The sequence below is a fragment of the Silene latifolia genome, chromosome 9 (assembly GCF_048544455.1).
Source record: "Silene latifolia isolate original U9 population chromosome 9, ASM4854445v1, whole genome shotgun sequence".
Taxonomy (NCBI): Eukaryota; Viridiplantae; Streptophyta; class Magnoliopsida; order Caryophyllales; family Caryophyllaceae; genus Silene; species Silene latifolia.
The window spans coordinates 143452401-143468607 of NC_133534.1; the positions used below are offsets into that span (position 1 = coordinate 143452401).

Genomic DNA, 16207 nt, shown 5'->3' on the forward strand with positions numbered 1-16207 from the left:
ATTCTTTCTTCTTCTGTTGCACCTTGGACTGTCTCATGTATTTCTCATTGGCTTTCCCAATTTCCCTTTTCACAGTTTCATGGAGCTTCAGTAGCTGTTCTGCCCTGACCTTAGCATCAAAATTCATTTTATTTCTTGGCACAGAGGACAAGTCTATAGGTATTATAGGATTAACCCCATAAACAGCCTCAAAAGGACTGTGACCAGTAGCAGTTGATGGTGATCTGTTGAAAGCAAATTCTGCTACTGCTAACTTGATGTCCCAATCTTTTAGACTCTTGTTGACAAGACATCTCAGAATCCTACCCAATGTTTTGTTGGTGACCTCAGTTTGGCCATCTGTTTGAGGGTGGTGAGATGTGCTGAACAACAGTTTGGTTTTGAGCAGCTTCCATAGAGTCTTCAAAAAGTAACTCATGAACTTTGTATCTCTATCTGAAACAATTGTCTTTGGAACTCCATGAAGCCTCACAATTTCCTTTAAATATAGTTCAGCAACACTTGCAGCATCTTCTGTTTTCTTACAAGCTATAAAATGGGCCATTTTACTGAACCTGTCAACAACAACCATGACTGAATCCTTTCCCCTTTGTGTCCTTGGCAATGCAACAACAAAATCCATGCTCACATCCTCCCATGGCTTTCTTAGTACTGGTAATGGAGTGTATGGACCAGTTTGGAAAGAACTCTTAGCCATTTGACATGCTGAGCATCTCCTGAGGACATTTTGGACATCTCCCATCATTTTTGACCAATAGAATTGTTCCTGCAGATTGTCAGTGTCTTTTGAACACCAAAATGTCCTCCAAAGCCTCCTGAGTGGACTTCCGTGATCAGGAGATCCCTGTAGGAACCTCTTGGCACATAGAGTTTGTTTCCTTGGAATAGAAACCCATTTTATAGCAGATATTTGTTCCCTGGAACCCTATGCCCCTCCACTTGTGTGATCCACTCTTCAGAGAAGTTAGGTTCCTCCTTTACATTTCTTTCATGAACTCAAAACCAAGAACCTTGTTCTCCATAGTTGACAGCAAGGAGTGCCTCCTTAATAGAGCATCTGCCACTACATTTTGTTTCCCTTCCTTATACTTGCTGGAAAATGTAAAGGATTGTAGATACTCCACCCACTTGGCATGCCTATGACTCAGATCAATTTGTGTTGGCCATTTATATACTTCAAAGCTTCATGGTCAGAATGCAACACAAATGGTTTTGGTTTCAAATAATGAATCCAATGCATGACTGCCCTGATAATTGCATAAAATTCTTTGTCATAGGTAGAATATTTCAATTTAGCCCCACTCAATTTCTCACTGAAATAAGCTACATGTTTCTGAGCTTGGATCAGGACTGTACCAATGCCTACACCACTGGCATCACACTCCACTTCAAAAAGTTGATCAAAGTCTGGAAATTTCAGGATAGGAGTCTCACACATCAATTTCTTAATCTTCTCAAAGGACTGCTGGGCACTCTCAGTCCATTGGAACTCTCCCTTCTTCATACACTCAGTAATTGGAGCAACAACTGAACTGAAGTTCTTGATAAATCTCCTATAAAATGAGGCCAAACCATGGAACCCCCTCACCTCAGTGACTGTCTTAGGAGTTGGCCATGATTGAATGGCTGCAACTTTTTCCTGATCAACTGTAATTCCCCTCCCAAAGACAATATACCCTAGGAATGCTACTTCTTCAACCATAAAAGTGCATTTTTCCAGCTTGTCAAATATTTTTTGTACCCTGAGGATCCTGAACACAGCTTCAAGATGTTCCAGGTGTTCATTTTTGTTGCCGCTGTAAACCAAGATGTCATCAAAGTAGACCACTACAAATTTGCCTAAACATGGCCTTAGCACCTCAGTCATCCGTCTCATAAAGGTGCTTGGTGCATTAGAAAGACCAAATGGCATCACAAGCCATTCATACAGTCCATGTTTAGTTTTGAAGGCATTCTTCCATTCATCTCCTTCTCTTATCCTGACTTGATGGTACCCTTGCCTAAGGTCAATCTTAGAAAAGACCATGGCACCACTAAGCTCATCTAGCATGTCATCCAACCTTGGGATTGGGAACCTGTACTTGACAGTAATGTTGTTAATGGCCCTGCTGTTAGTACACATTCTCCATGTCCCATCTTTCTTTGGAACAAGTAGAGCAGGGACTGCACAAGGACTAAGAGATTCCCTGACAAACCCCTTGCTCATAAGCTCCTCAATTTAACTTTGTAATTCTTTGGTAGTAGCTGGGTCACATCTATAAGCTCGGCTATTAGGGAGCACTGAGCCTGGAACAAGGTCTATATGCTGCTCAATGCCTCTCAATGGTGGCAATCCACTAGGTAGCTCCCTTGGAATCACCTCCTTATACCTCTGAATTAATGGTTTGACTTCAGCAGGTATCTCAGAGTCCCCTTCCTTACTCACTTCCTTGGATAATAGTACCCAGACATGCTGGTCTTGCTTCATTTCCTTGATCATGGCAGCTTCAGAAAGAAATAGGACACCATTGGGCTCCTCTGGTATAATTGGACTTCTATAGTTCCTCTGATTAGGTGGCAATGGGGTCAGGGTGACCTTCTTGCCTTCATGTCTGAAACTATAGACGTTGGCCTTCCCATGGTGAGTGGTATTCCTGTCATACTCCCATGACCTCCCCAAGAGTAAGTGGCAGGCATCCATTGGGACAATGTCACACAAGATTTCATCTTTATATACCTTCCCAATAGAAAATGGAACCAAACATTGCTTGTCCACCCTTACTTCTGCTCCCTTGTTCAACCATCTCAACTTGTAGGGGTTTGGGTGCTCTTGAGTTGTCAAGTTAAGCTTGTTAAACATGGCATTTGATGCCATATTTGTGCAGCTTCCCCCATCTATGATTAGGTTACAAACTCTCCCCTGAACTGTGCATCTAGTTCTGAATATCAGGGACCTTTGATCAGTTTCCGAAGGTGTGTGTTGGGAGTGCATAACCCTCCATAACACCAAGCTGTGACCTGTGTCAGGGTGGGCCACAACTTGCTCCTGTTCTGGTTCCTCCTCAGTCTCTTTTTCTTCCAATATCAGGGTCTCATCTTCCTCATATTGAACCAAACATTCCCTCTCTCACTGTTCTACCTCCATTGCTGTCAGGGTTCTCTTAGAAGGACAGTCCTTCCTAAAATGGCCATACCCTTGGCACTGGAAGCATTTAATCTTCCCATCAGTCATAGGTGGGTTGGTTTTAGGATTCATAGGACCCTTCCCTTTGTCTGGTGTTGGTTGAGTTGCAGGTTTTAGGTTCTCTCCAATCCTAACCTCAGAAAAAGGTTTGAAAGTAGGCCTGGTAATGGGTTTGGAAGCAGTAACCTTAGCCTTTCCCATCTTTTCAATTCTCAATGCCAGGTTGACTGCCTCATCAAAGGACCAAACCTGCTGCATTCTAAGCCTCAAAGCAATCTTAGGATCTAAGCCTTCAACAAACCTAGCAATCTTCTGCTCAGGTTTTTCAGTAATCTCACATTGCAGGGTAAGTTGTTCAAAGCTCCTAAGGTAGGACTCAACAGATTGTTGGTCTTGCTTTAGTTGGATTAACTTAATAAACATGTCCTGTGTGTAATCTTTAGCTATAAACTTATCTTTCAACTTCGTCTTAAGTTTTAGCCAAGATTTAATGGGTTCCTTGCCTTCCCTAATTCTCTGGTTTTTCAGGGTTTCATACCAAAGTGAGGCATAGCCTTTGAATTGAAGGATAGAAACTTTGAAAGCTTTCCTGTCAGTATATCCTTTAAACTCAAAGACTTTCTCAACAACTCTAATCCAATCTAATAAATCTTCAAGGTTTAAACTACCATGGAAATCAAGAATTTCTAACTTTATATCTTTATCTCTTTCCATGTAGATGCCCTCTGCCATAGATTCATCAGTATCTGAGATATCTTCTTCTTGTTCTTGGTAGTACTGTTGTCCTCTTTCTGCTCCAACAAAGCCCCTACCCCTGCCTCTGCCTCTAGGGGTGGTCTCCTTGGATCATGGTTAGGAATCCCTTCTGCAAGAGTGTTGACAACATTTACCAAGACATTAATTCTTCCTACTATCTGTTCCACTCTGGTTTCAATGCCAGTAATTCTCTCTTCACTCATTGGGTTATTTTTTGTGTTTTTGTTGTAGTTAGGGTAAAAATGAACTCACTTCCCTCTCCCAAGACTAACACAAGATAGAATTGTATTATAACTTTGCTCTGATTACCACTTTGCAGTGTAATGCCTAAGGGTTTAGACAAATACATCAAACAAACCAGCAAACCAAAGACAGTTTCTCAGGAATGCAATAAACTTGTGCTATTTATTAAAATTATCAAATGACCTTCAAAAATCATGAAACTTGGTAGTAATTAACTTTAATATAAGACCTAACTCTGTGCAGAATTCCAGGATTTTTAAGGGATTCAAAGTATTTTTAAGACTCAACTAAACTGACTGACAGACACCATTGACTCTGAATGAAGCAGTTCTGAAAGAGTGATTGAAAAGAAAGGATCTTGGATATAATTATCAACTGAAAACCCACAGAATACTCACAGGGAGTTAAGTTAATAATTTGGAGGACTTAAGCAAAGAATTTCCACAGATTAACACATGAAAAACTCAACTGAAGCAAAGAGCAAAGCCAAACAAACCACAGACTCAGCACGGGAAAGTTTAGACTCTACTAACAGGTACTTAATCAATAACCACAGTCTAATCACGGGTTATTATCAAGCCTGACTCTAATCTAGAGACTAACCACAAGATTAAGAGGTTTAAATTTGAGAGAATTCTCAGGTTTCATTCATAAAATCAGCTGTGGTACAACAGTATGAGTTGAGGTCCTTATATAGGCCTTTTTAGGTTACAAACTTTAAAGGAAACTACATCCAAGGGTCAGGATCCTTCCCCACATGCTGGTAAGAGTCCAAATACAATATTACAACGGTTTAAAAGCTCTTAATTGTAAACTGGAATGAAAACAAAAGAGAAATGCAGGTGACAGTGACAGGTTGTGGTCCTTTGCTGCATTGCTGGCTTTTCTGTTGAATGTAGGCACTTGAGGACGAAATGATTGGGTCCTTGGCATCAGATTTAGCTCTAGGTTGTACCTGGTAAACAATGAGACAAGCCAAAAGTTCCTTGAGTGCTTTTTCCTCATGGTTTAGCCAGAAATGGAAAGGTTGCTTTTTGTTGTTTGTCATTTGCTGCATTTCTGTCCAGCTTGAATTTCTTGGACTTGTATTGTGATTTACCCTTGAACCCCTAGGACTTTTCTGAGCCTAATTCAGTGGCCAACCAGCTGGTGGTTGGGCTTGTACTCATACTTATTGACCACTAAACTTAGCTCAGCTGGACTGGTTCTTGAGACTGGTGTGGTGTTGCCTTGGCATGCTTGCTGATCTGAGGTGGCGTGGTCAGTGGCTCCTGTTGCAACTACCTTTAGTAATCTAAATATAAGATTTTTGAACAATATTATACTAAAACTTCTTTTAGAGAGAAGATAAGAGAGGTGAGAAAATTATTCTCAAAAAAGTAAGAATGTTTAAGAATAAGAACAAAAATTATTCTTGTAGAGGATGGTGGAAAAACCGGTGGAAGGGAGTGGCTTGGGGAGCCAATGCATGCCCTGCAATTTGTTCTTCTCAAAAACAAGCTAGAGTGTAGATTAGGTTAAATGGTAATCATTGTGTTTTCTATAATTAAAAACAATTTAACCATTTCTCCCTAAACACCCCTCTATAACCGATGCCTCTATATAATATGGAGTCCATTTTATTTTTGTCAATTGTCACTTTGTCATATAGATGTGTCACATGTAACATGTAACATGTTATTAATAATATTAATGCATATTTAACAATTAAATATCATTACATATATTAATACAATTATATATAACAATTGACTAGTAATTCATGATTACAAGTATATAAAATGGTTCATGTTAATATAATCTACAACAGATTGTAATTATAATTAACCGATCATTCTTAATTTAATTGTTTCATAAACAAAGTTTTAGTAATATACAACATTTTATTTACTAAAACGAATCTCATTTAATCGAATTACAATAAGACTCATATTCTCACTTACATATGTAAATTGTTCAATTTTAAGGAATTAATTAATCTGTATCAATATACAATTAATTAATTTATCTATTAAGGGAATCGTCCTTTAGGTGTGACCTTATAGGATCAACTGACCACCACCGTCAAACGACAGTAATGTCAAACTCTAGTCAGTCAATCATACCGATTAATGTTGATCAGTTGACTTACATAAATGTATCATCCCATTACGTATTCTTATTATGAGTTTCAATAATGTGATCGCACCATTGTTGAGGACACATACTCCAACAATTTTAAGTCTTGCTAGACTCCTATTTTTCGAGCGTTGTGGCCTTCGTCATCCTTAAAAAATAAGTCAAAGCCCTTAGAAGCCGATCATATACCTGTGCATGGGCAATACAAAAGGATATATACGCAATTGATAAGATTAATGCATAAAAGATCAAAGGATAAGGATGAAAAATCTTATCAAAATGCATAGAAAAGGCTTCAAAAACAACCACCGTATTACTCCACTCGTCAGCAAGAGATGGAGCGTCATGCTTAAGACCACGAAATAAATCGTTAGTGCACAAATTATAATCATAATCGATCTCAAATTGGTGATATGAAAAATCAAGGAGGTGGGTCTCATTGAAAATGGTCGGTTCTTCCCACTTATCACGAAGTCCCGCATCAACCACAATTGGGTCAACTACAACCTCCGTGAAAGGATTCTCAAAGGTTTCCAAAGGCTCGGGTGAAAACTCATCCATGTAATTAAATTCGGGCCCAACAATATCCATGTCATGGGTGTCATCTACTACAAGGTCAATGTCATTAACATGAGTCTCTAAGTGGTCAATTGGAGTGATGCTAAGGGGAATTTCAAAACAAAAATTATGACCATCATCATCGTCTTCCAATAATCAATATATATAACTAAATGAGGCTTTTTTTTCTAATTATACTATTAGCATTGGAATTAGGAGATAATTAATTATTTACAATTTACCTATTAGAAATAGGTTTTCCTAATTATACTATTAGCATTAGAATTAGGAGATAATTAATTATTTATAATTTTCCTATTAGAAATATGAAATAAATTAACAATTTACTAAAGCTTTTTTTTCCTAATTTACTATTAGAATTAGGAGATAATAATTATTTAAAAAATTTATGTTATAATAAATAATATGATCTATAATTATTTAAAAATTTTCTGTAAAAATTATCTATAGTTTTATTAGAAACAAAAAATAAAATAATTATCTATAATTTATTAATATTAAAAAATTATTCATTAGTATTTGTTCACTTTTTGTTAAATTAAAAGAGAAAAAAACCTTTGATATATTTATAATATCCAATTTTATAACAATTTTCGATTAAAAAAATGAGGTATTATGAGGTTAAAAGGCCCTAGGCCGAACTGGGTTGTGACAAATGTGTATGCATAATACGTACTAAATGTAATTTATTAATGAAAAGAGTAAAATGAGCGCTGAAATATGCCCCTACGTCTTTTGTTATTGCTAATGCCATATTTAATTATACATAATACGAAGTTTATTTTTCCAATGTCGTATGTATTCCTCCTACTTATTTTAAACTTATTTCCCTCACAATACACTTCAACTTCTATTGATAATTTATTATATATTATTTATATTCATTTGTCATTATTTAAAAGTATATATTAATCAAAATTTAAATAAGATATTCACAAATTATTGATAAGTACAAGGTTTGATATCTATTTTTCAAGAAGTATTAAAACATAAAGAAAGCTGCTGCTAATTTGCGAATCGAAATATCATATTATGAAAAATAAGTAAATGTTTTGAAAAAATTTATTGTGCGTTTGTTTTACAATTTAGTAAAAATTGTACCACGAGTAATAAAATAGATTTGAATGAGGCTTGAACGTAAATTAGATACACTTATTATAGAAATATGTATAAGGTTAAGATTCAAATCAAGCAACGATCAACATTAAAAAAAAGTCATGAAAAACACATAAAAGGGTAAGAGTAGTCTTTCCCTAACATAGTGAAGACCGTCTCTCTCAAGCTTTTCTTCTGACAAATTTACATGCATAAAAAACGGTACTATTCAATTATATGGAGCAAACTAATTATTGTTGATGCTGTATTTTTTTTTTTTTTGTGTAAATTGAGCACATCATCACTATAATTTAGGGAGAGATGCGAATTGAGGAAGGGTGAGACATATTCGTCATGCATAATACGATGCTTTAACCACCTTTAGGCAAAAATATAAAAATAAATGAAAAAATTTCAACCTAAAAGGGGGTCACGTACTTGCCAACTCTTCTATAGTTCTCTACCGCATTAATATTCTCATAAAGTTTATGACATTTATTTCATATTAATAAAAAAATGATTATACTGCTTTGTACAATTTGTGATTTATAACTTTTAGCTAACTTATTTGAACTTGCTTAAATTTATATATTTTAAGTGAAGAATATTAATTATAAATATGATAAATATAAGGTTTGATCTTTATTTTCCTCAGAGATTAAAAAAAAACTCAATTTTTATTTCTTATAATATACTAATTAAAGGTCATAATGTAAAACAGGAAATTACACCACAATCTACAATTTCAATACGTCGATGATCAACACTCAAAATAGTACATTTGTTATTTAAATAGTGTAAAAACTTTCAAAATGCTAAAAAAAATGTCCAATCTGTCGTTATCAAACAACACCTAAGTTTCTGCATTTTTTTGTCATGTTCAACTTAATCTTTACGGGATGTAAAAATGATGAAATTCAGAAAGTAGCGGTTAGTAGGGATGTCAATCTCACCCGCACCCGCTAAATATCCATCCACTCGATTTAAATGGACAAATGAAAACCCGAATTAAATGGATGATGGATGGATGATGGATGAAATAAATGGATGATGGATGGATGATGGATGAAGCTAAATCCAACCCGTCATCCATCCGCCACCCGATATTCTTCGTTTCTTGAAAAAAAAAATACATATTTATATAAAATTTATGATACCCAATACTAATCTACTTACTTTATATACTATTCGAGCAAACATTAAGTTACAAGATTTTTAAAGTACGTAGTCTAAAACTAATTTACCTTACATATTTTTGGGTAAAATAAAATTCAATACTTTTTTAGGCTTATAACATAATTATATAACCATCCATTTATCACCCGATCCACCCGTTTCATCCGCGGATGATGGATGGACAGGTGATGGATGATACGTTTTGCGGATGATGGATGGGTTGGATGAAATTTTTAATGTGATGGATGGATGCGGATGAAGCATCACCCGACCCGAACCCGATCCATTGACATCCCTAGCGGTTAGTTTTCTGTTAGTTAGATGGACTTTTCAAGAGAGAGATGAAAGCTTTGCATTTTAGACTGTTTTATGTGTGAACCGAAGGGATTAAGTAGTGGGCTAAAGGTTGTTTCGAATGGGAATGAGGTTGATTGCGACGAGTTGGTTGACTAAAGTTTTTCCTTACTAGATCTGGAAAGGGGATAATAATTATGAGATAATAAAATTTGAAAAAAAAAGGACAATAAAAATGAGATGGGGTAGTAAAATTTATTTATGAAAAATGAAATAAATAGTAAAGTTCGTGTATATATATATATATATATATATATATATATATATATATAAAATATTCAAACTTATTCAGTTTACAAACATAGTACCCAAACACTTTGTTTGAGTATCTGGAACGGAGGTAGGGGAGGGGACGAGAAGAAGACTAGGAAGGGAAAGGGAGAGAGATAAGAGGAAAGATTGCTTCTTAAACATTTATTTGTAAAAGGAGAAATAAATTCTCTTCGATAAGGGAGACGTGGATCCATATCATCTGGAGTAAAGATTAGTGTTTCATGGAGGTGAATGTGATTTATGACTTCTTAGATGTAAAACGTGGCAGAAAGGTAGTGATAGTGGTAGTAGGTTGGAGGTTGTTTCAAGTAGTAAGAACTAATCACAGTGGCTGATGTTTTATTTTGCGGGTAAATTAGTGGGGTGGAGGGATGGTGCATTTGTGTAGGGTGATGAGTTTAATGAGGATAGTGATAATAAATAAGGTTATTTATCAGCAAAATATCGCGTGCATTAAAACATATAGGTAACATGAATAATAACAAAAAGCCTCAAAAAATCATACTGATAAACTTAATCTTGACCTCCATCAATCCAAATTAAAGTAAAATCTTAATTTTAACAACATTGTCGAGAGCAAGGGTTAGTTTCCATTGGATTGTAAATTTTTCTAGAAGTAGGGGTTTAGTTTTTCACTTGGTTGGATAAATTTGAGAGAAGTTTCGAAGACAAGGATCGATCTTTCAAGGGATGAGATTGTTTTAGATCTTGTGTGTGAACAAGGAAGAAAAATAGGGGTCTGCATGAAGGATTTTATTTCAAATGAGAAGATGGGGGGCAAGACTATTGTTATAGGGGGGTCATAAGCAGCCCCAGCCATGTACTATCGCGTTGGTATTTGGTTCAAATTCAAAGGTACGTCTATAGTTTGCCGGGAGATATAACATTTAATAACTACCTGTAAATGTTTTTACGTATTTGACCCAACAATGATTAAATTATGGTTGTTATTCTAAAGAAGGAGATATTATTGTTTTCCTTGACCAATTGAAAAACAAACAGCTATTAATGAACAAAATCTAAAAACTCTTAGTCCCAAGTATCATATATATATATATATATATATATATATATATATATATATATATATATATATATATATATATATATATATATATATATATATATATATATACTTCATATTGGTTTTATTTTCTTAAGAAAAATATTGTCGAGAGCAAGTGTTAGTTTCCATTGGATGGTAGATTTTTCTAGAGGTAAGGGTTTAGTTTTTCACTTGGTTGGATAAATTTGAGATAAGTTTTGGAGACAAGGAGCCATCTTTCAAGAGATGAGATTGTTTGAGATCATGTGTGTGAATAGGGAAGAAAAATAGGGGTTTGCGTGAAAGATTTTGTTTCAAATGAGAAGATGGGGGGTCAAGACTATTGCTAGAGAGGGAGAGAGAGAGAGAGATAGAGAGAGGTCGTCATAAGCAGCCCTAGCCATGTAGTATTGCGTCGAAATTTGGTTCACATTCAAACGTACTTCTATAGTTTAACTGGGAGATATAACATTCTAACTGCCTCTAAATATTTTTATATAATTACAATTTGATTCAGCAATGAATAAATTATGGTTGTTATTCTAAAGAAGGGGATTTGTTGCATCATTGAGTTGATTATGCAGAGTAGATATTATTGTTTTCCTTGACCAATTGAAAAACAAACAGACATTAATGAACAAATTCTAAAAACTATTAGATCCAAGTATCATATATATAAACTTCATATTGGTTTTATCTTCCTAAAAAGAAGTATTTTATTAATCAAACACTCTTTTATTCTTATGTCAATATTATGCTAACGGGAATTATTTGTTGGCCATGCGGCATAAATAAAATCTTAGACATGAACGATGTACTATATGTCTATTTCCATTTTATTGTGAAATTTATCACACATTATTTTAATATCAGAGTAACGCACGGGCAAGAAAACTAATTCTAAATTATTAGGGGCAAAAGACTCACATTGGGAAGGTGGAAGAGCATAAGTATTGGCCAATTGCTCACTTGCTTCACACATTTCTTCGAGTATTTGTTGGCTATGAGCCAGAATTGCATAAACTTCCTCTTCAAAACCCGGCGACAAAGTTTGTTGGCGAGCTACTTCCCGACATTGGTCGGCCATGAACCTTAGGAAAACCCAAAACTCCTCCGCACTCTTGTACTAAAGACTCCCACAACTCGTGCAAAGAGCCAAATCACGGGACTCGGAATCCATTCTTTCAAGTACAACCTGACCCAATTCATATTCATTGTAAATGAATCCAAAAGAAGCAATATGATTAACGTATTCGTCAAATAGGGACAAATAGTCATGAAAGGGTTGGTTTTGTTGTTGCAGGATAGGAAATACACCCATTGGACGGATATGAGGATCCCCTTGAGATAGTTTTACCACCTGAAAAAGGCACTAAAACTACAAGAAAACCGTGAGAAAGATCCCAAGGAACAAGTGTTCCTCGGGACAAAATAAAACAAGATAAAATTCAACAACTAAATACAAACAAAAGCGTCTCCCCGGCAACGGCGCCAAAATTTTATAGGCTATCGCACACCTATGCAAAAATAAATACCCTAGACACAAATTAATATAGTACGTATGGGTCGAATCCACAGAGGGACGGGAGTTGTTAATTAGTTTTTATGGAGTGAATTTTATCTAGGTCGGTTATCGTATGATTGGTTGGGTGGATAATGGAGGAAAACAATAATGATAAAGAAATAGTCTATGGAGGTCGGGTCCACATGCAAATTATGTAAATGCTTAAATTAAACATAGGAGTTGATGAATCGTTAATGGTTTAGGCTTAGAGACACCCACCTCTCGATATTAGTGTCAACCATAGACCGGGTCCTAGAGAAACTCTCGTTTATGACTGATCGTCCTACTACACATGCTTAGTCCAATCCGATTCAGTGCCTCTCGACTTATTGAACGAATTAACAAACTTAATCAATGAATAAGGCCTTTAATCAAAGATTAAATGTGGTGGTGCAAACATGTGATAGAAACAATTAGACAATATTATAACATCCTAGTTTATCATGTTACAAATACTTTTTATGCATGGCTCCCTTCATTCTCTAGACAAGGTAGACTACTCAAGCGTAATGTAATAGTAAACTAAACTAATGACAATTGAAATGATAAACATAATTAAAATAGGAATAGAATTACCTTGAAATGGAAATGGAAATGGAATTGAAGAACAGTGCAAATATAAATAACTTGAATATAACTTGAAATGGAAATTGTAATATAAATTGAAATGCTTAAAGGAAATTGTTTATAGTAAATCTAATCTAAACTAAACTAAGAACATGAAAGTAGTGTAGAAAATACTAAGAAAAACGGTGTGTAAAAAGGTGTGTAAAGTGTGTTGATCAACACCCTTTATATAAGAATAAGGGAGTAAAATTTGCAGAGGACTCCAAAATGGCATCCTAAGCACACTCTTAATTTTCTTTCAATTCTTGAGTAATTGCCAAGAGAATCCCATGTTGGTCATTAACTTCTTCTTAAACACCCGGTTAATTGCACAATTAGCATCAAAAGAGCATCCTAAGATGAGCATCCAAGGCATTCTCCCATCTTCTCTACTTGGGCTTTAACACTTGATTTTATACTTGGGCTCATTTCTTCATTTTTGTACTAACATAAGTTAGTGTCATTTTTGCTTGGACCAACACTCCTTATAAATTGCTATGACATGATCAAGCTTGCCTCTACTTAGCCTTGCAAATTCTGATGTTTGCTAAAATGACGGGAAAAAGCTTCTGATCGCTTAGATTTCTACAAAATGTAACAAATACGAGCAATACACCTACAATGCAATATTAGCTCATAAAAACACTAAATAAAGCGCAATAGTCAAATAAATCGAGCTAAAATAGGGGTTAAACTATATATAAAATGGACACATCAATAGCCTTACTCTTGCTTCTAGTAAAAAATTTCTTCAACTATAATCGACTCAAGAAAATACTACCCTAAAAAGTTGTCTCAAATCCTCGAACAAATGGACCCAAATGCTTCAATACGGCCTTCGAACCAAAGTATAAGCAATGAATCGAAGTTATAAGGCAAAAATCAAGCCCAAAAATCACTTTCTTATTCTTGGATTTTCGAAAAACTAAGATTTTAGAAGTCAATTTTGAGTGATTTTGGCGGTTTTGGTGGTTTTGAAGGTAGGAAAATAGGTTATAAGTATACAAGATTGAGCTAGGATGAATTTTTACGTATTTTGGAGTTGATTTGGTGAGTGTTTGAGTGATTTTTGTTGAGTGGCTATGGTGAGTGCTTGTGGGGAAGATGAAGATTGGAGATATGTTGAAGATAGGGTGAGTGTATGATTGGAAATGACGGAAGAAACAAGGTAGTGTTCTTGGGTTCGAACGGGATGGGTTGAGCTCAGGCAAGTTCTAAGCCGGGGACCCCATTTATTCTTCTAATTCGGGCGACTTAGATATGGATCAGAGGCGACTTGAGTATTGGGTCGGGCGACTTGACCCTTATCTCGGCCAAGTTCTGGGTCAGGGTCCTTTCCTCTTGTTGCTTTTAGCTAAGCTCGTGTATGTTGCTTGTTAACTCGGGCTAGATGGCCTAAGATGTCGCCCATAATCCCGTCATCATGACCTTTGAAGGCCCAAAGCATTACCTCCTTGCAAAAATCTTGTCTTTTTCGTCCAATTTTCATCTATCAAATACTTACACAAATCATAAAATACCCCCCCCCCCCCCCCTTTATATCTCTCGTGCAAAAACTAAGTGATATGAAAGTACGTCAAAGTAATTTACAATCCTAAAATGCAATTACACTAAAATTCAATGCAAATCAAGTAAATTATATCCCATGTTAAAAAAATTCATTTAACAATTAAAGAGAGATGAGAGTCCTAGAGAGAGAAGCGATTTGGATTTACCAGAAACTATAGTCCACTCAGCTTCGTCCTCCTACACCGATTCAACACTGAAGTGAAAAATAATCTTTCACTGTAGTTTATGCTTCTAATGATGATGAGGAGAGGATAAAGCTATGGAACCAACTTTTGGACATTAATATTACTTTAAATGGGCCATGGTGTGTGTGGTGACTTTAATAATGTGTTAGATTTTCATAAAAAAAATAGGGAGACCAGTGAGATGGAATGAATTTGAGGACTTTAGAAGTTGTATCACTCAGTGTGGCTTGAATGATAGTACAGCAAAAGGGGCTTTCTTTACATGGAGTAACAAGCAAGAACCAGAGACTCGGGTATTTTCCAGGATTGATATATACCTAGTCAATATGGATTGGATGCAACTATATCCTGAAAGTTATGTACACTTCCTCTCAAAGGGTCTCTTTGATCACAATCCTTGTGTATGCTACAGAAGAAATGAAGTGATAAAGAGGAGACCAAGTTTTCAATACTACATTATGTGGGGGACTGCTATTAACTTCAAGGAGGTGGTTCAGCGGGAATGGGGGAAACCTATTTATGGTACTAAGATGTTTAGATTGGTTACTAAGCTGAAGAGTTTGAAGAAACCTTTAAAGAATTTGAATAATATGCTCTTTAAACATGTGAAAAAAGCAGCAGTAGTGGCTTTACATATTTTAGAAGATACACAACTTATAGTCCAAAGCAATCGTCATAATTTGAATTATCTTCAGGCTGAAAAGGAGGTTCATAATTCATATATGCATTTGAGAAAAGCAAAACTGAGTTATCTTCACCAAAAAGATAAAACCAACTGGCTTAAGGAGGGGGATGAGAATACCAAATTCTTCCATTCTCATATTAAGGCCAGACAGGCTCACAATAAGGTTCTGCAAATTAGAGACAAAAATAATATGGTGCACATGGATCCAGAGGGTATTGAAACTGCTTTCCTTGACTATTATAAGGAACTGTTGGGCACACATTCACAAACTACTCCTGTCCATATTCCAACTGTTGAGAAGGGGAAACTGATACATAGGCATCATTGGGATATCCTTTTAAAGCCTATTACAAAGGAAGATATAAGATAAATTGTGTTCTTTATCCCTGACTCTAAGGCAACAGGGCCAGATGGGTTCTCTAGTAGATTTTACAAGGACTCTTGGGATATAGTGGGACAAGATCTGTTTGAAGCCATTACAGACTTCACGGAAAATGGAAAGATGTTGAAACAGATGAATACAACTATCCTCACCCTTATACCTAAAGTTATTAATCCCACCTTTGTCTTAGAATATAGACTTATTGCATGTTGTAATGTCCATTACAAATGCATTTCCAAGGTTTTATGTAAAAGATTAGGGGAGGTACTACCTGACATCATAAGCTGCAGTCAAGGGGCTTTTAAAAAGAGGAGGAATATTGTGGAGAATGTGTTAATTTGTCAAGATTTGATTAGGCTATAGAATAGGAAAGTAGTCTTTGCAAGGTGTATGTTCAAAATTGATTTAAGGAAA

General features: G+C 35.6%; 1 protein-coding gene across 1 annotated transcript; it reads left to right on the top strand.

Annotated features, from left to right (window-relative positions):
* The first annotated feature begins 15052 nt into the window (after positions 1-15052).
* On the top strand, positions 15053-15781 carry LOC141601695 (uncharacterized). Its single transcript, XM_074421992.1, has one exon. The coding sequence runs from the start codon at positions 15053-15055 to the stop codon at positions 15779-15781; it is 729 nt and encodes a 242-aa protein (XP_074278093.1).
* The last annotated feature ends 426 nt before the right edge of the window (positions 15782-16207 follow it).

What these genes read in the sequence shown, in the direction of transcription:
- LOC141601695 (XM_074421992.1), top strand. Translation starts at nt 15,053, where the DNA reads ATGGATTGGATGCAACTATATCCTGAAAGTTATGTACACTTCCTCTCA.